The sequence below is a fragment of the Petaurus breviceps genome, unplaced genomic scaffold, assembly GCF_028583685.1.
Source record: "Petaurus breviceps papuanus isolate PSGF00001 unplaced genomic scaffold, PetGlider_PUasm1.0 188, whole genome shotgun sequence".
In the NCBI taxonomy this organism is placed as follows: Eukaryota; Metazoa; Chordata; class Mammalia; order Diprotodontia; family Petauridae; genus Petaurus; species Petaurus breviceps.
In genome coordinates, this window is record NW_027185804.1 from 22,652,934 (window position 1) to 22,680,074 (window position 27,141).

Genomic DNA, 27,141 nt, shown 5'->3' on the forward strand with positions numbered 1-27,141 from the left:
GGGAAATGCACGCGGGCTGAGCGCCCACCGTCTTGGCAGATCACTGCCCGGAGTTAGAGCCGGATGATCCGCGCGGTCTGGAGCAGCCCAAGCTGTCACTAAGCGGGCAGAGGGTGCAGGAGCGGGGCTTCCGGGCAGGCAGCCCCCGAGGCGGGGGGGAGGGGGGGGGGACTCCCGGTGGGTGTGTGAGGTCTTTCCCCGAAGACCTGCACAGAACCATAGGCTGCTCCCAGACGGAGCAGCGCTGGAGGGCGGGGCCTCACGGGCTAGGGAGGGGGCGGGTAGCCCCCGCCTCGTGCCGCGCCTCCTCCTGGCGCACGGGGGCAGCACGAGCGGCCGCGAGGGGGCGGGGCCAGGGGCGGGGCCTGCCGGAGCCCCGCCCGTGCTCCCCGCGGCCCCGAAGTAGCTAGCTCGCGGGACAAGCCGGCCAAGCGCTCAGTGCCGTCGGGGGAGCCGCGGCGGCCGGGCGCAGTGATGTCTGCGGTGCGGGAGAAGGCGGCGGCGCTGCACATCTCCGCGCTCTACAGCCCCGAGCACAAGCCCCCGGGTGAGTGCGGAGGGGCCGGGGCCGGGCTGCTGCCCGGGCTCACTTACCGGCCGCCGCTGGCGGCGGCGCGCGCTCCTCGCGGCCGTTAGGCACTAGTCCGGCCGCCCGCCAGCCCGCGCGCTGGCCTCGGTCCGGCCGCTGCGCCGCGGGGGTCCTCGCGCAGCCGCCGCTGCCCTGGGCTCGCGCTCTGCCTCCCGCCCCCACTCACGCGCCTTCTCCGGGCTCCCGCCGCCCCCCCTTCTTCCCCCCCCCCCGAGCTCGCGCCGCCGCCTCCCCCGCTCTGAGCCCCCTCCCCCGGCCCGGGCTCGTCCGGCAGCCCAGCGGAGTGGGACACAATCCGACTTGGTTTCCCCAAGAAGGACCGCGGGCAGGGGAGCACGAACCCCTTCCTCTGTCCGGCTGCGCCTGCCCAGCGGCTTCACCTGCCCCCCACCCCGCCGGGACCTCCCGGGGCGCCCCGCCAAACGACGTCCCCCCGTTCTAGGACGTGGGGCGCCGGCCGGGAGGGGGCTGGATGGCAGCGTAGGCAGCCGCTCCCGCACCTTTGCTCCTGCCGCCCCTCCCCCCACCTGCCCAGACAGCTCCCCCTCTGTGGCCGCCCCCCCAGCTGCAGGCTTCCTCCCTCTGGGTATTGCGCTCTGCCCTGATCATAGTTGCGGGCTTTGGATAGGACTGGGGTCTGCCGGCCGCTCTCCCCGAATAGGCTTCCTAGCTGTCTCTCAAGCGAAGGCCGGTCCCCAGCCCTTAGAGATAGTTTTGTTCTTTCTGTTCCAGCGCCCCATGGGCAGTAACTGGTGCTTGATAGGTGAGGAACCTGAAGTCCAAAAGTCAGTGCGCTTTCTGCCGTGCCAAACAGCCTCGTTACTTATAAAGCATTTTGTACTTCGCTGGACTTGCCTTGAATCTGTGGGTATCCATGACCCCACAAAAATGCCCCCGTACCCCACAATAGAATGCAGGCTCCGAAAGGCAGGGACTTTTTCTTTTTTGACTTCATATGCTTACTAAGTATTTGTCGAACTAAATCAAATCGAAGATCCTGATAGTCTGGCTGTTTGCCGTGGTCAAGTGACTTTGTATTTCCTCATTTGGGGGGGAAGAAAAAATAATACTGAGCAAGATGTTCTTGAATGAACTTTCTCCTGCCTTATTCTAGGGACAATAATGCCTGTCATCCTGTTCAGCGTCTAATAAATTGAGATTCAGGTGCCTCAGTTGCAGAAATATGATATTTTTAAATAGTAAAGAAATAAAATCACCACCTTCCCTTTGACCAGGTGACTCACTTTTTCTTTTCTGTCTCCGGCTTGGGTTAACCACATAGTGGATCTCTATCCCTAAATAAGTCTCTCATTTGCAAAGCACTCATTAAGACTAGGTTTTCATGAGGTTTGTTCCTTCTTATGGAAATCATAGCCCTAGAAATCCACCTCTGAAACCCTAGTCTGGTCCTTAATATTTGTTAAAATACTAACAAAGACATTTCAGAAAAAAAAAAAAAAAGAATGCTTTGTGAGTCTTGATCTTACTGATTTTTCTGTATTTTAAGGGGATTCAGCTGCTGTGAATGATAGAATTTAGTAACTGAAACACACCTGATGCATCCTGTGCCTTAAAACTAATGTACTGTTTGGAAAGTTGCAAGAAATCTTCATGCTCATTCCTCTCCAATGGAGGGAGGATGATGTGCTAATAACAAAGCTTACCCTGATTTGAAAAATGACAGGTCACTCCATTTGCTATAAGTAGTACAGGGACTAGGTTTGGGGATAGTAGGTAAGAGAAAATGTGTGATTTCAGTGGGTTATTTTAGGCTCCCTCAGAAGTGCCTGAAGGTTGTGTTGGGTGCAGTGGGCCCCGTGCTCAGGACGGCTGGGTTGTGAGTGCTTTTTGCTGCTCTGTCTCATGGGGCAATCGTTGGTTTGTAGAGTGTGTTAATTACATTTCCACCATTTGGTAAGTAACAAAACTTCAGTCTATTACTTGAGCAAAGTAATGAGAGACAGCAATTCTTGGTCGGCTGCCCTTGGTTCACTGAGCATCTCTTTGCCTCTGTTCCTTCACCCCTTTAAGAAAGAAAAGAAAGAGTAGTAGCCACTCTGGTCTTGAGGGGCCACCTAGGGGTTCCTACCTTGACTTCTCAGAGACTTTTTGATTAGCACACTCAAGGGAAGTTCTTGTATTTTAGATGAAACAGACCTGTTGTTTTTTTAAGGGCCCAGGAAATTATCATTTGTAATTATATCTATATATGCTTTGGTATGACATGAAGTATGTTACAGTATACTCTGTAAATTTGATTGTCTCTCATCTCCTTTACTAGTTATGTTTTCCAAATTCAGATTCTTCTAATTGTGTGCTGATTGTGCTTTTTTTGGAGGGGCTGGGAAGGACCTGTAAAAATGCAGATCTTGGACTCATCTCTAAATGTAGGCAGAATCTCTGAGAAGGTGGCATGCCACCTATTAATGCAATAATGTCATTCCTTGAATTTGAACAGTCTCACTTTTCTTGGGAACCCAAAGGTCTTCCCATATGCTCTCTCATTTACTTCCCTGAGTAAGGTGAGGACCAGGGCTTGCCTTTGTTGTGATTTCTGTGTGACATGGACATGTTTAAATGGCAGACCTTCCTAGCCACAAGTACTCTTTTCTTGAGTCAGTCTTTCAAAGCTCTTGCATTTACATATAGTACCCAGTCTTTACCATAAGCACCCCCAAATACATATCCTTTTGTTGGCAGGGGCAGTTAATGAGTGCCAAGCAAAGGCTTTCATCCTCTCATTCCAGTTAGTATTGGTAATCCATAACATTTCTAGCTTTGTTTAAGCTGTTGTCAGTGCTGCCAGATTAGCCCCTTTACTGAGGGGACCACTTTTTTCCTGCCACCCAGTTTCTACAGAATTGTGGTCTATAGAAAAGGAAAACTTCAGGCTGGATTTGAGTTGGACTAGCCTCCTTTCCTGTTGCGTTTCCCATTTCAGTCAATGATTTTATGACATGTTGAGATTCTCTGTGAAGCTTTGTTTGATTTGATGCTTTTCTGAGCTTCGGGACAGAAACAACATGGAATAGTAGGAAGAACCCAGGAATTGGAGTCAAATGATGTGAGTTCAAAATCCGGCCCCATTCCTTCTGTCCTCTGTGACCTCAGGCAAGGCATTTCACTTCCCTGGGACTCAGTTTTCACCTAGAATTTGGACTAGACTGTATCCAATATTTCTTCTAGCTCTAAGCCCTAGGAAAGGGTAAACAGGAGAGTATTTAGTTATAGCTAGCTTTGACTCTTGGTTTTGGCCAAATTTATAATGCAGCAGAGGTTTTTTGTTGTTTTTTTAAATGTTCTGTGCTATATATACTCATTAAAATGAGTACCTTCATTGTCTGAGGCCCCCAGTGTCGGTTGGCGGTGCAATGAGGTTTGGAACATAGCGGGTCATGTTAGTGTTTTGGTTAGAGAGGTATGTGGTTATGACTGAGGTATCACTAGCGACAGTGCCCACATCAGTCTCTCTGCCCCTGAGTCCTTGCATAGAAGGAGTACTGACTCTAGAAGGCTGGAAGTCAAGAGGATTACATGAGTGTCTGGATGGGGAGCTGCCATTTCTGTGTGACACTACCTTGGCGAGTTATTTAGCCTCTGGACCTCAGGTTCCTCATCTGTAGAGTGAAGGGATTGACCAGGCTTCTTTGGTCCCTTTCAGCTCTAGATCCGTGATCCATTGACCTGGTAGGACCTGCTGGAGGGTGTCCACTCTGGCCCAGGGGATTCTGTGGAATTGAAACCAGTCAGAGCTCCACATAGAGAGTAGAAGGAGCTGGAAGTACAATTTCTGACCCCTATAAAAGGCAGCTTTGGGAGGAATTTAGTACTTCCCCCTCTAGCTTCTAGTCAGAGGGGAGAGGAGGCTGAGGGAGATGGCATGTAGGCTGGAGATTAGCAATTATCTCTAAGAGGGGCATCTTGTTCCCTGGAGTCAAAACTAAGGAGAGCTGCAGCTGGAAAGGGGAGAACACAGAACACAAAATTATATAGAAATCTGCCTTCTGACTTAGTTAAATCTTGGCCTGCTTCCCATCTTGTGCTATAGACTTGCCTTAAGTTTCTTGGGAGGAAAATCCTCAAACCATATAGAAAGTTCATGGCAGGAGAGCAATACTGAATTGTAAAACCTTTGGCTAGCATGTATTTTAACATGACATTAGAAAACTGGGATTGGAATTTTGATAGTGAATGTTCTCCTTTATGCCTTGTTTCTGGCCTCCTTTCAGTCCTGTTTGATGTGGGATATATCACAGTTCCTAAGGTGCATTTTAGCTGAATGTGGGTTAATTTTTATTTTGTATTAGATGATAAATAAGAGGAAAGCTAAGTAAATCTGTGGATGGGGTGTCTGTGCTCACCTATTGATGTCAGTGTTGAGAAAACAGGTTATCCTGGTGTGGGTTTGGGCATCTCCATTGGCCAGATCCATTGTGCATTAGGTATTAAAGTATCTGCAGGAACATGACCTGGTTTGGCTCTGTAGGTGGTAGTGCTGGAGGGGAAACATCCCAGAATGCATTTGTTAGGAATTGTGGTCTAAGTGGGGAGAAGATCTGAAGGGACTGGACTGTATTATTCCTGGGGGACTGAGGAAAAGCAGAGTTTTTCTTCACAAGTGCTTGTCTTGCCCTAACCTGTTTCTTAATCTTAGGTCCATCTAGCTAGCTAGCTAGCTCTCCCCCACAAAAAATCCTGCTTTCTTACCTTTAAAGAACAGGTTGTGAAGAAATGGACTTTATCCTTTACCTGTTCCATTGTATCGATGGGGCGGTGATGTAGACCCTTCCATTTTCTGACCCAGCCCAGATCCCCAGAGAAGTGTTGCCCTGGGCTTACCACCCCATCCCTATGGAGAGTGCTGCCTCTAGACTCCATTTCAGTAGAAACCAAAGTAAAGTAGTTTAAAAGCCTGAATTTGGGGAAGATTGAAGGAAGTGAAATGACTTGCCAGTTTTAGAACCCAGGTCTTGGTTTTTATTCATTCTCCCTCCACATCACAGAGCCTTCATAATTCTGGCTTATGTATCAGGTTGTTGAGCTGTTCTCCAAAAGTTAAATTATCTTAGATAAAGGCTACTGTATGGTCTTTGTCCCCATAGTGATGCAGTTGCCATTTACGTTGCTTCAAAAGAGATGTAACAGATGAATGACTCATGCTGCATTGATGCCCTTGAACCTACTGCTTTCTTCATCTTCTTTATGGAGGATTTCTAGGAGAACATGTGTAACAAATTACAAAAGCACGTAAGATAAGAAGCCACTATGGGATATATTGTCCTCATTGCCAGTGAGTCAATTCCTCAGGTGCTACCCTTTGACTGAAACTGAACTTCACAGAACAAATCCCCTTAATAAAAGAATTTGTTCTATAAAACTCAGTCAAAAGGCCACACCCAGGCCTAGAAGACCACGTGTAGCCTTGAGGCCACAGATTCCCCACCCCTGGGTTAGAATTATTACAGCATTCTCCAGAATTCATACTGGAAACTGCTAGACATAGTTTTTTTCATTTTGGTTTTTTGCTGAACATAGTTATTCAGGTATTCATGGCAAGTGTTTATTTGGTGTGACTTTGTGAAATGTTTTCAACCTTCAAATGTGGTTTTGATTCTTGAAAACAATCTTCCTAATCATTTCAAGATAGAAGACTGGCCTTTGGTTGGGGTGAGGATTCTTAACAAAACAAGCAGAGCGCAAAAGAAAATAAAAATCTAATTAAAAAGTTTTTGCGTTAGTAAAAATCAGTATTCCCTGGATAAGAACAGAGACCATCAATTGGAGGAAAAAACTTGGCAACTTAGATCTTTGATAAAGGCCTGATATGCAAGGGAATGATTTGCAGTGTTTGATATATAGGGAATTAATTCAAACATAGAAGACCAGGCAACATTCCTCAATGGATGAGTGGTCAAAAGATACTGGACATGCATTTCTGAAAAGAAATTACAAGCTATAACAAGCATATGAAACATTGCTATAAATTATTAATGAGAGAAGTATATATCAAAACAGCTCTTATTCAGTGAAGTCTCATTAGTAAGTTAGTAAAGCTGACAAAAGATGAGAATAGTCAATATTGGGTATTTTGGAAAAACAGCCTCATTAATACTCTGGTGGTGGCCGGTCTGCAAAGTAACTTGGAATTATACTTAAAAGGGACTAAAATGTTTGACCCAGAGATTCCCCTAGAAGGCACCTGCCCTAAGGAGTCAAAAGACACAAAGAAAGGTCCCACATCCACCAGAAGATTGACTGGGGATAAGGGCTAGACCTGCTTTCATGGATATGGGAAAGTCCCTCTACCAATGCATTTTCTCCACAGGATAGTTCTAGCCATGCTTTTCTGTGGTAGCAAAGAACAAGAAACAAAAGCAGGTTGATTGGAGGAAGGCTGCACATGTTGTGGTGCACGGATGTGCTATGAATAAGGAAGAAATTGAGAGAGGCACAGGAAAACTTCAACGGAAGTAAAGTGTCGGCAGCAGAACCCAGAAAACATGTGCCATAACTCCAAACAACCAGCCCGACCCAGTGACCTGCCTTCCATTCTAATGACCAATCGGGAGGAAGTTCCCTTCGCTCTTTTTCTCGGGGGAGGGGGTGGCAGAGGTTAGCAGCTATGGACGTGAAATAGTGAAGTGAATATGCTGTGGTTTCACAGCATCGCAATTGATGGTTTCACAGAAGTTTTTTTCTTCTCATTCTTTGTTTTAAAGGAATGGCCCCTGGGGTAGGGAGAGAAGGAGGATATGATAGGAAAACAAAAGGCATCAAAAAGAATAAGATGTTAAAAAAATAATTAGCTACAAAAAGTTCATATTTTGTTGTTTGAAGTGTTCAAAATAATGTCAGCTTTGGATTTGTGAAAAGTTTGTAGGTGTGTGTATGTGTGTGTGTATGTATGTGTGTGTACATGTACACAGCATCAAGCTTCTTAGATGGGACCGAGTAATTGTTCCTAGTGTAGTCCCTAGCAGCTCCAAGACAGATTTGTCCTGAATGAATGGTGAAATCTTTTACTGTACCATTTATAGTGAATTGTATAGCAAAGGATCAATTCCGGTGACCCAGCTAAAACTTAACGTTCTGTTGTCTTAAGTGGAGGCTTCTGAAATGTCTGTAACACAAAACACATAAGATACAACAAGCACAAGCTCCTTAGGCCCAAAAGAACAGAGAGGATTGGCATGGAGAGGCAGCTAGACTCCTGGGTGTAAGGGAAAAGCTTCCCAGAAGTCAGATTGCCAGAGGGGAGGGAAGATGGTGAATTCCCCTTCCTTGGAGAACCTCAAGTAAAGGCTTGGTGACCACTTAAGTATTGGATTCAAGGGTTTCAATGGCAAAAAGTAATTTATCTAAATGGGTAACTGAAAGCTAACCAAAGTTAAGAGAATTAACTCAGTGTAACTTTGTGAATGAGAAGATGTCCTAATGATTCTACTCCCTTCCACGTACCACCATGGAGATCTGTCCAGTACAGCTAGCCTGGCCTTGTGGCACTTTCTCATATGCTTCCTCTCCACTCATACCATTACCGTGCCCTGGCTTCCAGCCTGGAATTCATTCTGTTTCACCTTGGCCTCTGAGCTCAAATACCAGGATCTACTTGCTGTTCCTCCTGAGTCTCTTCCCCTCATCAAATAAAATTAATTTGTATTTGTTTTGAATACACTCAGATATGTGATATTTATTTTTCCTTCAGAGTGTAATTTCCTTGAGGACAGGGGCTGTTTATTTTTTGTCTCTGCCCCTCTGGCATCTAGCACTGGCCCTAGTCACTTAGTAGGTGACTGATTAATGAGGTTTGTTAAATGGTGGATTTTGGACTTGCTTCCTGACTAGATCCTTTACTTCCTTCTAGCTTAGAGCCTTGCCTCTTGCCTATGCTTTCTTTTTATGCAGCACACCTTCATCCCACTGAAAGAAATCCAGTAGCATGGTTAACTACAATTTGAATTCAAAGAAAAATGAGAAACAGAACCTTTGTCCTTCCCCCCCCTCACTCTCCCCAGAACCCTCTAATATATTTCATTAAATATTTCTCAAATTACATGTAAAAAAATTAACATTGACTTTAAAAAAAATTTTTGAGTGCCAAATTCTCTCCCTCCCTTTCTTGCCTTAAGAAGGCAATTTGATAAAGATTACACGTGTGAAGTCAAGCAAAAAGTATTTCCATATTAACCTTGTTGCAAAAGAAAACACAGACAAAATAAAAAAATGCTTCAGTCTACATTCAGACTCATACAATCAGTTCTTTCTCTGTAGATGGATAGCATTTTTCATCGTAAATCCAAATTTTCTTGGATCATTGTATTGCTGAGAATAGCTAAGTCATTCACAATCAATAATTATACAATATTGCTGTTACTTGTGCCATGTTCTCTTGGTTCTGCTCACTTCACTTTGTATTAGTTCATATAAGTCTTCCCAGGTTTTTCTGAAATCATCCTGCTCATTATTTCTTTTATTTTTTTATTTTTTTTTTGCCTTTTTGGAGGGCAATTGGGGTTAAGTAACTTGCCCAAGGTTACATGGCTAGTTCTTTTGTGTGGGTGCTGTGTCTGAGGCCAGAACTGAACCCTGGGGCAGTGCTTTACTCACTGTGCCACCTAGCTTCCCTGCTGCTCATTCATTCATTCTTTCTTTTTTTTAATTTTTAAATCTTTAAAAAATTAATTTGTTTGTTTACTTTTAGTTGACAGGATTCAATTCCACAATTTCTTGAGTTTCACATTTTGTCCCTCTCCCTGCCCTCCCCCCCATGGCGGCATATAGTCAAGTATAGGATCTGTAAATACTTTCACATTATACATTAGTCAGGTTATAAAGACAGATTGTATCAGATGGAATGAAAAATGGTAAAGAGGACATAAAACCAAACAAGAAAAGGAAAAAGATCAGCTACTTTGCTTCCATCTGGATATAAACTCAGTTCTTTCTACTTCTTTCTCTGGATGCACACATTTCTCTCCATTATGAGTCTTTTGGGATTGACTTATATCACTGCATTGCTGAGAAGAGTCCAGTCCATCAAAGTTGGTCATCACACATACATTATGTCTATAATTGTGTACAGATTTCTCCTGGTTCTACTCTTCTCACTCAGCATCACTTCGTATAAGCCTCTCCAGATAAATATGAAGTCCATCTGCTCCTCGTTTCTTATAGCACAATAGTATTCCATAACACGCATATGCCACAACTTGTTCAGTCATTCCCCAATTGATGGGCACCCCCTTAATTTCCAATTCTTTGCCACCACAAAAAGAGCTACTATAAACATTTTTGTACATATGGGTCTTCCTCTCACTTCTATGATCTCTTTGGGATATAACCGTAGGAGTGGTATTGCTGGGTCAAAGGGTATGAAATTATTTATAGCCCTTTGGGCATAATTCCAGATTGCTCTCCAGAAAGACTGGGTCAGTTCGCAACTCCACCAGCAATGCATTAGTGTTCCAATTTGCCCACATCCTCTCCAGCATTTGTCATTTTCCTGTTTTGTCATCTTAGCCTATCTGACTGGTGCTGCTCATTATTTCTTACAGCACAATAGTATTCCATTACGATCATATACCACAACCTGTTCAGCCATTCACCAGTTGATGGGAATCCCCTCGATTTCCAATTCTCTGCCACCACAAAAAGAGCTGCTATAAATATTTTTATGCATAGAGGTCTATTTCTCTTTTTATCTTTTGGGATACAGACCTAGTAGTGGTATCGCTGGGTCAAAAGTATGCACAGCTTTATAGCCCTTCAGGTATAGTTCCAAATCGCTCTGCAGAATGGCCAGGTCAGTTCACTACTCCACCAACAATGCATTAGTATCCCAATTTTTTCCTTAGCTCCTAAACTCATAGTTGGCCAGGTCTCAGTTTCTTTGAGCTTATTCTGTGTCAAGGCCAAGAATCAAATCTCATTCAGGCCACAGTAGTTTCATCTATCCCTAGAGGCGAATGACTCCCAAATCCCTAGGTCTGACTTGTTCCCTCTTGCTTGAACTCCAGAGCAATATGCTAAACTTCCTTCAGAACCAAGCCCCAGACAGACATCTCAAACACATTATGCCCACAACTGAGCCTCTACTACATTCTCCAGCCATCCTCCAGACATCTCTTCCTTCTGATTTCCTTCTGTCTGTCAAGACAGAGTCCCTGTTCTCCAACATTTACAGGCTTGGTGTTGGCTCTAACTCTCCTTTACCTCAGAATTAGAGTCACAGACTTTCCTTAAGCACCTGACTCTGTGCCACTCATAGAGAATCAGGACAGAGGCCCGGTCTACCACGACATTTCCTCTCTGCCCCATCTCTTAGTCTTAACCTCCTCTTTATGTAACCACAGGACTAAGCTCGAAGCACAGAGCCAGCTTTGTTTTTGTGGTCAGAGATACTCAGTGGCTCCCTATTACTTACCAAGTCAAATCTAAACCCCATTGCCTAGCATAGAGGATCTTCCACAGTCCAGCGTCCTTACACACCTCTTCCTTTACTCTCTAACCAAACTGGATAATGCTCGGGTGTGCACACCCAGCACGTTCCAGCCTCAGGCCTGGGCTGACTCTCCTAGATGTCTGCAGTGCCTTCCCTTTCACCCAGCTTACCAGTTTAGTTCCTCCATGATCGTTAAAGGCCAACTCACATGCTGCCTGCTACATGCCTTTCCTTATTTCTTCCACTACCAACCTTCTCTCTCCAGCCTCAAAGAGTGTTCTCCATAGTGGCTTATATGCTGGACTTAAAGTTACAGTGGTCTGAGTTCAAATCCTACTTCAGACACTTACTAGCTTTGTGGCCCAGGGCAACGAATGATAACAGCACCTACTCATGAGGCTGCTGGAAGAATGAACCAAGACTTAGTGTTATAAAAGTTAGTTATTATTGTTGTTATGACTCATCCTGTCTAATGTAATTAGGTCAGCTAGGTGGCACAGTGGACGAGCCCTGGGCCTGCAGTCAGGAACACTCATCTTCCTGAGTTCACATCTGGCCTTAGACATTTACTGACTGTGTGACCCTGGGCATGTCATTTAATCCTGTTTGCCTCAGCTGCTCATCAGTAAAATGAGCTGGAGAAGGAAATGGCAAACCACTGCAGTATCTTTGCCAGGGAAACCCCAAATGGGGTCAGGAAGCATCAGGATTGAAATGACTGAACAACATCTGATATAATTGTTGTGTATTATGTTATCTTCAGTGGGGTCTTATTTCCTACTAAGCTCCATAAGGGCAGGGACTATTATCTAAACTATTCACTTAGGACATTGCTCAGCGTGTTGTAGGCTTTTAAATGTTTGGATGATTATTCCTAGCATACAGTTATAAACTCAGAACTACAAGTCAGAGATAACAGAGACCATATAGTCCAGGGGTGAGGAACCTGTGGCCTGGAGGCCACCTGTGCCCTTGTAGGTCCTCAGGTATGGCCTTTTGACTGAGTCTGAGTTTTACAGCACAGATCCTTTTATTGAAGGGATTTGTTCTGTGAAGTTTGGATTCAGTCAAAGGATCACACTTGAGGACCTAGAGGGCCACAGGTTCCCCACCTCTGCCTTAGTCTAATACTCATTTTTTATAAATGAATAAATTAAGACACAGTGAAGTGACTTAGCCAGAGTCTTCCAACCTTTGGCAGGTCTCATGACTGTTTAGTGTTCTTCCCACAATACCAGGTCCTTCACCTTCCTTGTTGAAGACCAGTCTAAGAACTAATCAGGACTCACTGTCATTGTTTGGTATTGAATCTGAGGTGCTGTGTTCTTTCCACTGCCAGGTTTCAGCGTGGCACAGAAGCCTTTTGGGGCCACGTATATTTGGAGCAGCATTATAAACACCCTTCAAACAGAAGTGGAGGTCAAGAAGCGAAGGCACCACTTAAAAAAGCATGATGACTGTTTTGTTGGTTCCGATGCTGTGGACGTTGTCTTCTCTCATCTAATTCAGAATAAGTTTTTTGGAGATGTAGATATTCCTCGTGCCAAAGTTGTAAGAGTATGTCAAGCATTAATGGACTACAAAGTGTTTGAAGCAGTCCCGACCAAAGTGTTTGGAAGAGACAAGAGGCCGGTGTTTGAAGACAGTAGCTGCAGCCTTTACAGGTTCACAGCTGTGCCTGACCAAGAGGATGCTCATTCAGGGAAAGAGAACAGAGTGTGTTCACCTTCCAGGTTTGTGGCGAGTTCCTCAGTCAGTTGGGGGCCAGGGGAGGGGGCAGAGTTAGACTTTATCTCTCTTAAGAAAAGAGGGGATGGTTGTCTTTTTGTTCCTTTTTATTAAGATCTTGGGCCTGTGAGTGGTCTCTTAATACAAAGGACTCATTGAACTCTGTATTTAATAAGCATATGTTTAAGGGAAAAAGTTTATGAAAAATATTTAAAAAGGGAAATTATTTTTCATGAAATGTGTTTGGCTTTGAAAGGAGTTTAAATTTTATTGGGTAAGTAAAGTCTAAATTTGAATCTTCAGTAGGATGAGTGAAATAGGGATTCTTAAGTATTTCCAACTGCAAAAATATAGGACAGTGGCACATGTATTAGAAACTTTTTTCATTAGATCACATCATTTATCTTTGTAGCTTCTAAAGCCACCAGCTCGAGAATTAAGATGTCAAAGAAAGAACTTTGGAGGTAGGTTAGGGAAAAGCACACTTTCTCTGGGGTACTTAGAAAATGCTCAGCTCTGGCTCATCATGTCAGGTCAGAAACTGGGCTAATGAGGTGATTACTTTAAGCTTGGAACCACTCCCCATCCCACCATTCTCGTACTGGAAGCTGATAGTCCAGTTCTCAAATGAACCAGTGAGCAGAGCAGGATGCAGCCATAATGCACCTTGTACAATGGAGGAAGATGGTTGTGTTCAGTTTGTAAATACTGATTTCTAATTAGATCTCTTGCTTTAAGATACGAGAAGACACCATTATTTAATTCTTCGGCTTTGAAATCCACAACTTTAGAGGATCTGTGGGAGAATCTGAGTTTAAAGCCTGCTAACTCCCCACATGTAAATATCTCCACAAATTTGTCTCCTCAAGGTAAGCTAAGATGATACATGCTGAGAAATAGAAAATGTCTTTAAATAGGATTAGAATTATTTTTTCCTTATTAATGTCCTCTGATTTTTTCCTAGTTTTTTTTTTATGAGAAATAGCTCAGAGGGAACATTGTGTGGAAGTCGTTTGTATTTTTCAGTTCTAATAGAAGTCTATTATCTCTTTAAAGCATAAATCAGTGAAGCCATTCTAGAAGAATACTGGCTGCTGTTATATTGGCTGGCAGAGAGTCAAAACTGAAGTCTGTTTTGTACTAGTTTTTGTTAATTATAACTTAATGACACCAGTTAATTATAACTTAAATGCTTTCTCAAATGTAAATATTTTCTTTTCAAATTCTAATAGGTGTAAGATCAACTGAAAATGCATATCACAATCCTGTCCCAGTATTTAGATTCTTATTCTCTAGTTTACTTGTCTGTCAGTGGAATGCAGCATAATGACTTTTCCTCCCTCTAACAGAGTTATAGAAACCCCCGAGTGGAATAATGTGCAGCCAGTAGTTGGGAGCTATTTTTTAGTTTCAATGAATCATTCTTTCTTCCAAAGTCCTTATTAGCATGAGTTATGTGACTTGATCTCTTATCTGACAGATTGGACAACTGGAATTCTTTACATTCTTTGTACAGTAGAAAGCAAAGTCTATTCTCCTACATTTTAAAACAAACCATTAATTGTTCCTCTTCTTAGAAGACAGCATTTTGTAAAGTTTATATATTTTTTAATGGCCACTAACTTACTGACTTAAGTCTGCCAAGGAAATATTGTGGTAACCATTTGAATTAGTAATCGTTGGTTGTTGCTGTTTTCCCTGTGTAGTTATTAATGAAGTATGGCGAGAAGAAACAATTAGGCGCCTGCTACAACTTATAGACCTCCCTCTCCTTGACTCCTTGCTTCAGCATCAAGAGATGACAACTAAGGTCACGCACCCTAAGGCACAACCAGACTTGATCAACACCAACTATTTGGACCGAGGGATTCTCAAGGCATATAGTGACTCACAGTATGTAGAAATGTGGAATAATTTTAAGAGTATTTGTATGTCATACATAGAATTCCAAGTAGTTATTAGCAGTTTACCACTCCTTTGCATAGTGACAGGTCATTGGGACACATCTGTGTTGTAACCAACTTGCTTTGTGACTTCAGGCAGCTAATACTCAGAGTTATAAGTTTCCCAGATTCTAACTTTCTGATTTCTGTTCCACATATAGATAATTCCTTAATCAAGCAAAGAAAGTTGTTATCCTTGGCCATCTAACTTCGTCTCTTACCACAGAGGTCAACCTGGTCTGTTCTTAGGCACTGAGCAGCCCCCAACAACAGTGATGCTCTGAAGGCAATGAACTGCATTGGCCATTTAAAAAAAAAATTCTACAATTGAGGTTCAGTTTTACCAAGATTCTTAAAGTAGGACTTGAACTGAGATACAAAATTTCATAAATTCCTAACAAGTTTTGACATTTTATACTGGGATTCAATTGAAAGTAAGCTCTTAGGTTTATAGCATTCAACAAACTTATTAAGCACTTGATACCTGCAAGATATATCGCTAGGGGAATCAGACATGGAGGAGGTAGCCCTTGCCCTCAAAAAGCCTACTGTGTTTTATTGGAACATGAGTCAATTCTTAACTTTTTTAGCCCAGTTGGGAAGGAGGAATCTGTCAGGTTGTAATCAACCCTTTCAATGCCATACATCAATGAATATTTTAACAGTTGAATAGCACGAGATAGTTGACCTTGGTAAACTAGGTTAACTCTTTACTTTACACACCCTTTTTTTTTTTTTTGGCCTTTTGGAGGGCAATTGGGGTTAAGTAACTTGCCCAAGGTTACAGGGCTAGTTTTTTTGTGTGGGTGTTAAGTGTCTGAGGCCAGAACCGGGTCCTCCTTACTCTGGGGCCGGCGCTTTACTCACTGTGCCACCTAGCTGCCCTTTACACACCCTTTTGATTAACAGTTTAGGGACTGTTAATAAATATGTATAATTGAAATCTTAATCAGAGTAAGTTTCTGTATTTCTCTTATTTGGATATAGAATGTTAGTATATAATTTTAGAGTGGTCTAGGTTAGTGGTGTCAAATTCAAAGAAAGCCACAAATTAACATCTACAGTGTACTTTGTTTTTATTTATTTCATTAAACATTTCCCAGTTACATTTTAATCTGGTTCACGCCCACTTAGAAAGTTGTACCTTTCTGTTGAGTTTGACAGATACCTCCAAAGATCAGTCCTTTCATTATAGGTGGTACAATTGAGTCCCTAAAGTTAAGTGACTTTTCTAGGAGTTGACAAATTTACACTCAAATCAAGAAACATTTATTGAGTGCTTACTATGTTCATGGCCCTGTTCTAGGCTCTGAGGATATAGAGACAAAAATGAAAATTGGTCAGTGGCTTTGAATTCTATAAAGATTACAAATCAAACTAATGTCAGAACCCAGATTTCTTCACTCATGGTCCTTTTTCTCCTACTGAATTTAACAAATAAAATATTCAAATGTACAAAAATTTTATTTCACCTTTCCTGTTGATGCTTTTAAAAAAATTTACCTTCCATTTCTGTCTGAAGTTAGCATTTCGAATAATAATTTGACAATTAGCTTAAAAAAAAGTTTTCCTAGATTACTTCACCTAGCAAAAATAAGAGACCATAAATTGTACCATAAGCTCTAAAAAGAAGCAGCCTGACACCATGAAAAGAATAATGGACTTGGACTCAGTGTCAGGAAAATCTGGCCATAGCTCTAGGCTTTGTGGTTGCTATGTGTGACCTCTCCTTTTGGGGCCTCAGTTTCCTCTTCTGTAAAATGCAAAGGTTGACTTATGACTTGTAAGGCCCTTTCCAGCTGCAGAATGTGGGGAGTTCTCTTTGTGTTGCCATCTCTTGGCATGGGGGGAATATTTTTATCTAGTCTAAAGGCCTCGTCTATTCTGAGGCACACAGATTTTCCAGCAGTGGAAGCTTGTAGCATTTATGAGCTTTTCAGTGTCTCAGTGGGTCCATGATGTCACCAACAGAACCAACTGCAACCCAGCCTTTTTAGTCTGTGTCATTTGTGCCCACTATGCCATAGACACCTGTAGAGTATTACAATGGGACTTCATCTGTTTTTCCAGTCCTACAGCCCTCTGTGTACAAGAAACACTGTAAGCAGTAACCTGTTGCTGCTCATGTTTTGCTGCCTGTTTGTGTTGACTATCCATCTCTCCATTGCTCCTTGGGTCGCCTGCAGTTTTGATTCTTTGGAGGTTGTGACAGAGCATTACCAGAAAAATACTGATATTTTTTAAAAAACAGCTTTGGGCTTTAGGAAGTAAATTGGCATTGTTAAATCGTTGCACAGTTTCCCAAATTCATTCTAGCCTGCTCATTTCCTCCTTTTGATTTTGGGTACAATTCATTATCTACCTGCGGTGTCTGAGATAGATGTACTATCTGGTAGTACATCTGGTAGACCAGCTCGGCAAGCTCTCCATAGAACTGCATCACACAGACTCAACCTTAAGCATTCTTTGTCCACTTATTTTTCCTGTGTGGATTGTTTAGAGCAGTGGTTGTTAAAAACCTAATTTCAGAGGCTTTGTAGGGTTCCAGGGACTGATGAAATCAGCATGATGTCATTCACTGGACCCTTTGGAGAGCACTCTCTGTTGCAGAGAATCCTTTTTCCATCTGTATTCATATATTTTCTGTGACACTGACCCATGCCTTTGTTAAGCATCTAGGTCTTGTTTTGCTTTGTATTGGTGTTGTCTTACTTGGTATTAATATTCAGGGGATCATTCAGCATAGTGTTACTTAACAAATGCTTGTGTTATTATTTTAATAGCCAAAAGACACAGTGGGATGAATCTCAAGTCTTTTGTCCTTTACAATCAGTTGTATGCCCAATAGAATCTCAGGTTTAGAGCTGGAAAGGACTGTGGAGGTAATCTCCATAATCTCACCTAGTCCCCTCTCCTGGTAGACAGGGAAGCTGAGTGAAGCTGTGCCTTTCTTGTTGGTCAGGAAATGCCTGAGTTCCTGATGTCTAAGAGTATTCTTTAAGTTCTTAGAGAGTTGTTAATGTAGGCATGTGGTCCGGTCATTAGTTAATAAATGACTTCTTGATTTCCTGTTATAACATGGATTTGCTTTGCCTCTAGACAGGGGGATCTTGTGAGCTTTCTCTTTTTTGATCTTTCTGCTTCCTCAGGCTGCTCATTAGGTACCATCCTGCTCCCCCAGCTATGGGGGGCCCATTGTCATGGAAGAGCAGATGTTATAGAGATCTGACCGAGCTTCCTTGTTTTCATCAGTATTTGGCCCTCTTGCTATATTTTTAAATGCTTATTTACTTAGTTTAGCCAGACCTCCAGCGAGTTTTCCTGCCAACTCGCTTCATTCCGCCAGCGCTTCTTTTCCTCATCTCCCACTGTACTCTACCATAAATTCTTGTAGTGGGTTTAGTTGCTGACCTTGTGCTAGGCCCTGCTGCCCCATCTGCTCAGCTCAGGCAGTTCTTGGGTGTGGTCCTCATCCTCATGGCAAACTTTATTGGAACTTGCATAGAAGGACTCAGTGATAGTCTTTCTCAATATCTTTTTTTAAAAATTTGTTTCCCCATTTGAGGGGAAAGAGGCATGACTAGCTTGTTTAAACCAGATTACAACTGTTTTAACTGAATGCCGTGCTTTTTCATCTTACCCTTTTAATTTGGTGGGTTTTACTCCTTCCTCAAGCCAATTGAAGAACTTTGCCTGTCCATCAGCAGTGAGGTCAGAAATGACTACCACACTGCTAACCAGTTATTTCCTGTTAAGATATAGGCAATTTCCACTCTCCGTGATGTCCAGTGCCTTCTGACTCTCTTCTTGAATAAAATATTCATAATATAAAACCAACATTTTTGATCTTCTCCTCTTTTATTTACCTTTTACATTGTTGTCACCATCTGAAAATACATCAGTCTAATTTGGGAGGTCTTATAGAGTTCTTCATCGGTTCATTCTTCATAGTTCTTTCACTTTTCTCCTTTTTTATGACAGATGAAGTTAAGCTACATTTATCTTTATGGTCGATTTTTTTGCTTATTTTCATAAGAACTGCAAAGCAAAATGACCCCAAATGTCCTATAAATGCCTGTTGCTGTTTGAAAGGTGATAAAGCTAGCTCTTTCTGTGCCTTTCCAAGAACCGGTCAGCTTTCTTCCATTAGGCTCCCTCGTCTTCATTTTCTGACTTCAGTCAGAGTAAGATTATCAGTATTAATTAGTAGGATCCCAATCCTTCTGTGGGATGTTGGCTTAGAGATCTCCTAGTTGGAGGACCAACAGTGAAAATGTTTCTTGAGAACATAGGGATGGTCCAGTTCTTGGCATCCTTTGTGGGCTTTTCAGCCTCTCTACTGCTGTCCTCACAGAAGTGGGAGAGGCCGCAGCTTAGGACCAGGGCCCCTTTGCACTTTTCTTTGGCTTTCTGGCGATGCACCAACCAAGGGTTTGTCACTTGGCAGCATGGCTGTGGTGGTGAGCCTCTCTGAACCTGGCCAGGCTGGTTCCCAGACAGCAGCCACATCCTGCATCAGGAGCAGATGCCCATCCCTGAGAGCTCTGCCGGCATAGCATCGCCTCCATGAGGAGATCTCAGGAGGAGGAACCTCTTGTGTGCTTACTTGGTCTTGTAGTTTTTAACAATCTCTACTTTTCTAGGGATGATGAATGGCTCTCTGCAGCGACTGACTGCCTAGAATACCTTCCAGACCAGGTGGTGGTGGAGCTGAGCAGAAATTTTCCTGAGCTACCAGACAAAGGAGATATGTGGAAAGCACTCTTATTTGATGCCATTAGTAAATACTACAACAGTAGGGAGCCTCTGCTAAACCACTTATTTGAAATCCACACGGGGATTGCAGAGCTCCTGGGTAAGCAAAAAGCTTGGCAATCCTTGTTATTTTGGTCTTTTGCAGGAGAAAAAAATCCATTTCTAAAGCTGATATGGTAGATAGACTTAAGTCAACCTAGAAAACCGCTCATTAAAATTCCTATCTTCTAAAACAAAATAACTCCTATAAATTTTGATTACTGAATGAGGGGCGATTCAAAATAACCTAGATATTCAACAGCCCATAATGAAGTAGATAGCACATTTGAAATGGCAAAGCTAGCTTATTCTACAACTATAACTTCAGATCATCATTAGTAGTGGCTGGCTAGAACTCTAGAATGTGAACTATTCATTCTGCATTTTTGAACATAAGCTGGTGTGGCTTCCTGACAGATAATGGATTTGTACAGTGTGTTTGAGTAGGGAAAGTGGATTAGACAGAAATCAGGAGGCAGGTCCCAGTGGGATAAATCATTTGATGTTTGTAAACCTCAGATTCCTCATCTGTAAAAGGAAAATAATTATATCTCAACAGGGTTCTTACAGTATTTTTATTAAAAAAAACTTTTCTAGTACTTTTATAAAACTGCACAAATCGTATCTATGAATGTGAACAGTTATTTATGTGAGATTTACATGAGAGTTTAAACTATTTTATTCAGAGGTGGTAACCCCCCCACTACAAAAAAAGACCCAACACAAGCATTTAAATAAAGACATAAAAATGATAAGCTCCAAATTATTCACAGCTTGGTTTTAAAGGTTACATTTAATAACAAAAAAAAAATCCTGTATGCTTTTATGTTTTCAGCTGATCTTTTTCTTTTAGAATGTTGTTGCCAGTGTTTTTATATAATTGGTACAGGGTATTTAAAAGTTGTTGGTCACATTTGCCTAAGCTTGGGTGACGTAATACTTAAAACCATCTGGCTTTCCATCCTTGAATGCTGCTGGATGGAGTAATCTCAACTAAACTTTCTCTTCAGCAAGGCAATCTTCTTACTCCCCCCAAATTAATTCTGTGTCGCTTCCCACCTTCTCTCCTCAGGCCTCCCACCACTACCCTTCCCTCTGCCCTGAACTGGAGAAAATAAAAAGTCATTCACTTGGAGCCCCCTCTTCTCCTCTTTTCTGTCTGAGCTCTAGTTTCCCTTTCCTTTAGTCCAGTGTTTGTAGAGGTGACACTTCTCTACACCAAAGCCAGCAAGCCCTGGATCCCATTGCCTCCTGCCTCCTCCAGCCCTCAACCTTCGGTCTCTGTTTCTACTGGTTCCTTCCCTAAACTCACCCTTAAAAGGCCCTCATATGATTCTGCCGTTTCCCTCCAGCTGCTGCTCTAGAGTTGTCCTCCTTGTCAAGTAGAAGTCAGGAAAAACGGCCCAGCTTGGTCCCCTCTTGCTGTTCCACCCTTCTGTCCTTTCCACTCTCTCCGGTGGTCTCCTCACCCCCTTGACCTCTCCGTAAACTTTGGCACTGTCCTTCTCCCAAGCTTCACTCTGACATCACCAACTCCCTCCTGAACTTAAAAACATGTTTTTTTAATGTAAACATGAACCCTGCAGCCGAACACAAAAAGAAAGTTTGCTATGAAACCAACATCTTAATTTCATACAGCTTCTTAAAAGTATGAAAGGAATTCTACATGTTCCTTTCAAACATGTCCTGCTTGTTTATGCTCTCTTCTAGGCCCTTCTGTGCATTTTTAAAAATGATACAGTGGCCTTCATGTTTTGGCATCATTACTACTAACCCATTGTCCCTTGGCCACTCCCCTCAATAAAAATGTAGGAGAGAAAGGGAAAAAAAAAACCCCCAAACTCTGTAACAGATAAGCCAAGTGAATATGCACCATAGGAGCCATGACCAAAAGTGTGTCTCTAGACCTCTCAGCTCTTGGACATTTCTGACTGGACATCCCAGAGGCACCTCAAACTCTGCATGCCCCAGCAGAACAGAACTCATTCTCATCACACCCTAGCCACCTTTTCCTGCAAAGTTCTTTATTTCTGTGGAGGCAGTACCATCCTCCAGTTGCCCTGGGACTCATCCTCTCCTCATCTCTTGGCAGTGAGTTGCCAAATCTGATTGCTTCTGTCTGAAGACCACCTGTCCCATCACAGAATGACCATCCTATCCCAGGACTCTTCCATATTCCAGGACATCTTAGACAGCTGCCAAAGGGATTTTCATAAGCACAAGCCTGGCCATCTCATCCCCTACTCTGGCCTACTTTTGTAACGTTATTATACATTGCTCCCCTTCCTACATGCCATGGTACAGCCAAACTGCCCCTGGCTAATCTTCTCTGTACAACCTTCCATCTCTGTACCTTTACAGCATATCACCTCCCCATTTGGATGGCATGCCCTTCCCTCTTCCTCCTAGTACCCCTAGCTCCCTTCCAAATTCAGTTCATATGCCATCTTCTTCTGAAAGCTCTTCTTAGTTCCACCCCTGGCACCCTAAGGCTACTAGTGCTTTTCTCTAAAAAATTATTTTAGGTTTATTTTGTATATATTTTAATATGTAAATGCTTGTCTTCTGAGAGAATAGAAGGTCTGTATAAGGGCAGGGAATGATTTCACTTTTGTCTTTGTGTTTCCTGTGCCTAGCAGTACCTGGCACATAGTAGGTGCTTAATAAATAATTGGTAATTGATTAAATAATGACAGTTTCAGTGACTTCTTTTTTCTCTTGAGGGAGAAATATGTAGCATGATGAAATTCCCAATCACAGCAAATGCTTAAAAAAACCTGATATAAGCTAAGTAAATGTAACTTTAGTAGTGGTTAAGTTTTTCACTGGCACAAATCATCGTTCCTCAAACTTCACCTTAACTATACACATACATGCTTTCCTTTTGTATCACTTGCTTTCAGAATACAGACATGGTTTCTGCAACAACTATATTCCAAAAAAAATACATAACCAAATAATTATATTTATGCTGGGTATAACTCAGGTGGACTCATCATTGTATAATTGAAGCCAAAATTATGGGATCAGCCCCTACTTGGTTACATGACCACAGATGATACCACTAACAATGAATTGCAAATTGCAACCATGGGATAATTAGAAGGAGGAACTATTACAAATCTGTCATTTCTTGGAAAAATAAAATATTTCCTTTACTGATAGTAAATTAAGAGCCTCCTCTTCATATATTAAATGTCCTCTGGTAGACTGGAAAAAAGTATTTTAATTAGATTTTAAATTTAGAGTATGTTAAAGTATTTCCTTCTAAATATCATTTGGATTAACTGGTAAAAATTGATTAATCAGGCTCTCTAAAGTGGGGTTAGTACCATTGCCAGGTCCACAGGATCACACTACTTTCAATCTTTATTTTTTTTGTGGGGATCGGTACAAGGAGCCACAGTCCTATTGTCCTTGGTCCTCCAGAGCCTCTCTTGAGGTGACTCACTGGACTTACCCTTTTATCCCAGAGCTCCTTTGAGCTGATTGGGAAGAAGCTGTAGGGACAAGATGGATGTGAAACCTGTGGGTTCATGGGTCAACTTAGCTTTGTGCCTGAAGAAGGCTCACCGGGAACTCAGCCCAGAGCAGGAATTTACTTTAGGCTGCATTTCCCAACCAACCTGCCCACCAGAAGAGCCCAGTTCCTCAGTATGATCAGCTAAGAGCTCATAGAGGACTTCCCCAGCCCATCCCCCTTGGAGAAGGAGGCTGAAAACACAGAACGCTAGTGCTTGGCCATTGGGAGAATTCTGTGAGTTATTTGCTGCATCAAGACAGGCACAGTTGTGAGATTGAAAGTGCCAAGGTCCTTTTTCCCATTCCATCTCAGTGATCTTTTTTACACACACCCTCTCCTCCTCCCCTCTCTCCCCCTCTCCCTCTCCCCCCCTCCCCTCTCCCTCTCTTTTTCCCCCCCTCCCCCACTTCCTCCCCCCCCTCCCCCCCTCCCTCCCCCCCCCCCCCCCCCCCCCGTCTCTATCCTCTCTCTCTCTCTCTCTCTGTCTCTCTCCTTCTCTCCGTCTCCCCGTCTCTCCCTCTGTTTCTGTGTCTCTGTCTCTCTCAGAACTTAGACAAGCAATCTCAGAGCATCCTGCACAGATTTAGAACTGCTTTGCTTTTATAGAGAGGCCATATGAGGGGACTCAGTCCTTGTGAGACTTCGACAGCTGTTAGTGTTGTGCCCTGGGACACATCCTTTCACCTGTCTGAGCCAGTTTGGTGTGTACAGTGGAAAGGAACCTGGTTCTGGGGGTCTCATCATGGTAATAACAATCAATAATAGCAGCCTCCATTTACATAGTGCTTCCTCTGTGCCAGGCCCTGTGCTCGACAGCTGTGGGTGGCAGGTGCTTTTATCATCCCATTTTACAGATAGTACCTGGGTTCCCAGCTGAACTCTGTTGTTCATTACTCATGTGACCTTGAATAATCCCCTTTAACTTCTCAAAGCCTCACTTTCCTCATCTGTAAAACGAGGGTGTTGGACTAGATACCTCACAGGTCCCTTGTGCAGATCTTAGAGAGCAGTTGTGAAGAAAGACCTTTGTTCTCCATATAGGAACTTCTTGTTGTTGAAGGCATTGCTTTTTATGGGTAACCATAGTAGTTTCATTTAGAACACAACTTTGCTTTCACCTTTCTGTGGTTTGTAAAACTGATTTTCCCCTTGGTTAAAGTGAATGGGAAGACAGACAAAGCATTAGAAGCCACTCAGCTCTGCCTGAAGCTGTTGGATTCCAGCAGGAGAGAAGAGTTTAGAAGACTGTTGTACTTGATGGCTGTGGCAGCTCGACCTTCTGAATTTAAGTTACAGAAAGAGGTAAGTTACAGCCTGTTGTCGCTTCAGAGCCTGGGCCTCTACCTTCTTCACCAAGTGAGAGGAAGGCAGCTTTGTCAGTGAGCATGAATGGAGAGCCAGGGGGCCCTAATCCTCTTCTCTCCGTGTGCTTTGGCTTTTTGTAGAGTGAGAATCGGATGGTTGTGAAAAGGGTGTTTTCTAAAGCGATCGTAAACAACAAAAATTTATCCAAAGGCAAAACAGACCTTTTGGTGCTGTTTTTAGTGGATCATCAAAAAGATGTTTTTAAGGTAAGCTCTAAAAGTGGATGGGAAAGCTGAACCCTGGGAGAGTCTTGATGAAAGACTTGAATGCTGTCTGTTTCTGTCTCTTCAGATCCCAGGAAAGCTACACAAAATCGTCAGTGACAAACTCTTGGCCATACAGAGAGGAAGAGATCCAGAAAGAGACACAGGTAATTCAGGGGTGACTCTCTTTGTGGGGTATTAGATGCGGAGACACTCCAAATGAAAGTGACTTGCTATGGGAAAGTGTGCTTTTATTGAATTGTCAGTTTCAGATATTTAATCAGTCAACATTTATTATGCACCTTTTACTGTGGGTATAAAGAGAGTCCCTCCCCTCAAGGAGCTCACAGCCATATGGTGGGGGTGGGGGGGTGGGGGGAGAGGAACAATATGCATATAAATATGTGCAAACAAGCTACATGTGAGAATAAAAAGGAAATAATTAACAGAGGGAAGGACCTGGAATTAGGAGGGCTTGGGAAGGTTTTCTAATGGAGGGATTTTAGTTGGGACTTAAAGGAAACCAGGGAGGTAGGTTAGTGGTCTGGGCAGAGGAGTGAGAGCCTTCCAGGGATGGGGGCAGCCAGAGAGAATAACCAAGAGAGAGCTTTGTTTGTGGAACAGCCAGGAGGCCAATGTCTCTGGATTGAAGAGTGTGTGGTGGGAAGTAAGGTGTAGAAGACTGGAAAGATCAGAGGGGGCTGGGTTTAAAGGACTTTGAATGACAACTAGAGCATTTTGTGTTTGATCCTGGAGGTCATAGGGAGCCACTGGAGTTTATTGAGTAAGGGGGTGACCTGACCAGACTTGCTTTAGGAAAATCACTTTGGTGGCCGAATAAGGGATGGCTTGGAATGGGAAGACCTGAGGGAGGGAGGCAGACCCACCCGCATCAGGGTCAGGGCGAGTTAGAGGAGAGGTATCATAGAGATGAAATGGACAGGCTTTTGCAGCAGCTTGGAGATCTTGGGGAAGTGTGGGGTGAGGGGTAGTGAGGAGGCCAGGCTGTTACCTAGTTTGTGAGCCTGAGGGCCCTGCAGGATGGGTTTCCCCTTTGCAGGAATAGGGGGAGTAGGGATGGGGGGGTGGATTCTTAATGGGTTTTGCTTCAGTCATACTGAGTTTAAGATGTCTACTGAAAATCCAGTTTTTAAGTGCCTGAAAGGCAATTGGAGATACAAGAGTGGAGGTCAACAGAGAAATTGGGTCAGGATAGGTAGAGATGAGAGTCAGCAGGACAGATAGTAATTAACTATATAAGAGCTGATGAAATCACCAGGAGAAGTAATGCAGAAGGAGACGAAAAGAGGGCCCAGGACAGAAGGGTTCTGTGGGACACCTGGGGCTGGTCTAGATGAGGTCCAGCCAAGGAGAGGGAAGAGAATCAAGAGGAGTGTCCCAAAAACCTAGAGAGAAAAGAGTGTCAGGAAGGAGAGGGTGATTCATGACATCAGAGGCTGCCCAGAGGTCAAGGAGAGTGAGGACTGAGAAAAGCCCACTGGATTTGGTTCTTAGAGATCATTGGTAGCTTGGCAGTTTTCTGGAATAAGATTGGAAGCCAGATTGTTAAGGGGTTAAAAAGAGAGTGAGAGGAAAGAAAGTGGGGGCATCTATTGCAGATGGCCTTTTTGAGGAGTTTAGCCACAAAAGGCGTAGGAGAAATGAAATGAGAGTGGGGAGGGAGGATCGAGTGAAGGTGTTTTTTAGGATGAGCATGTTTGTAGGAAATCAGCCAGTAGACAGGGAGAGATTGAAAATAAGCAAGAGTTGGGAGGTTAGGAGCAGCCTGTTGGAGGAGATGGGATGGAATGTGATGGCTTGAGTGAGGAGCCATCTCACCATGTGGAACAAGGGGAAAGGAGGAGATGGTGGCAGAAGGCACTTGACCACAGATGAAGAAAAGGGGAGAAGGAGGAGCTTGTGGTGACTGATCTCAGTTTTGTCTGTCAAATATGAAGGGAAGTTCTCAGCTGGGGGGAAGGGGGAGATGGAGCTGTGAGTGGTTTGGGGAGAGATAAAAAAGGTTAGAAGAGTCACTGTGGAAAGCATCCTGAGTTGGGTCAACCAGAGTTAGTAAATCAAGGTACAAGTTTAGGATTTGATGACTGAAGGCTTAGCTTCTTTTTAATGAGATGAGAGAAGTTTTCACATTGTTTTATTTCTATAGGTTAAAAAAAATCTGAACTTTACTGACAGTTCTCTCTCTTGTTTAAGGCTATGTTTTCTGCCAGAGACATGACCAAAGTGAGTATTATGGCAGTGCCCAGAAAGCCACCAAGGAAGAGCTTTTGTCTTTGCTAAAAACAATTGATGAGGACTCAAAATTATCTGCCAAAGAAAAAAAGAAATTGCTGGGTCAGTTTTATAAGAGTCACCCAAACATCTTTATTGAATATTTTGGAGACAGAGTTTCAAATATTTTTATATAATTTGTGTATATGAGAGTGATTGTGTATATCTGAAAATAAGATGTATGATCTGTATTGTGAGTTTTGAAATGTTGCTTTTTAAAAATAGGAAACTATGATCAATAAAATATTTACTTCTATATATAT

At 43.0% G+C, this 27,141-nt stretch overlaps 1 protein-coding gene across 1 annotated transcript; it reads left to right on the forward strand.

Moving 5' to 3' along the window:
* The first annotated feature begins 403 nt into the window (after positions 1 to 403).
* DEPDC7 (DEP domain containing 7) lies at positions 404 to 27,141 on the forward strand. The gene is made up of 9 exons (XM_069091371.1): positions 404 to 547; positions 12,370 to 12,763; positions 13,497 to 13,627; positions 14,465 to 14,651; positions 19,345 to 19,556; positions 24,178 to 24,320; positions 24,464 to 24,589; positions 24,675 to 24,753; positions 26,801 to 27,141. Exons 1-9 carry the CDS (start codon positions 475 to 477, stop codon positions 27,013 to 27,015), a joined length of 1,560 nt encoding a protein of 519 aa, XP_068947472.1. The 5' UTR covers positions 404 to 474; the 3' UTR covers positions 27,016 to 27,141.

Coding starts and splice junctions, on each gene's coding strand:
- DEPDC7 (XM_069091371.1), top strand. CDS start 475: ATGTCTGCGGTGCGGGAGAAGGCGGCGGCGCTGCACATCTCCGCGCTC. Junction 12,764..13,496: donor AGAGTGTGTTCACCTTCCAG/GTTTGTGGCGAG, acceptor TCTTGCTTTAAG/ATACGAGAAGACACCATTAT. Junction 24,754..26,800: donor AGATCCAGAAAGAGACACAG/GTAATTCAGGGG, acceptor CTCTTGTTTAAG/GCTATGTTTTCTGCCAGAGA.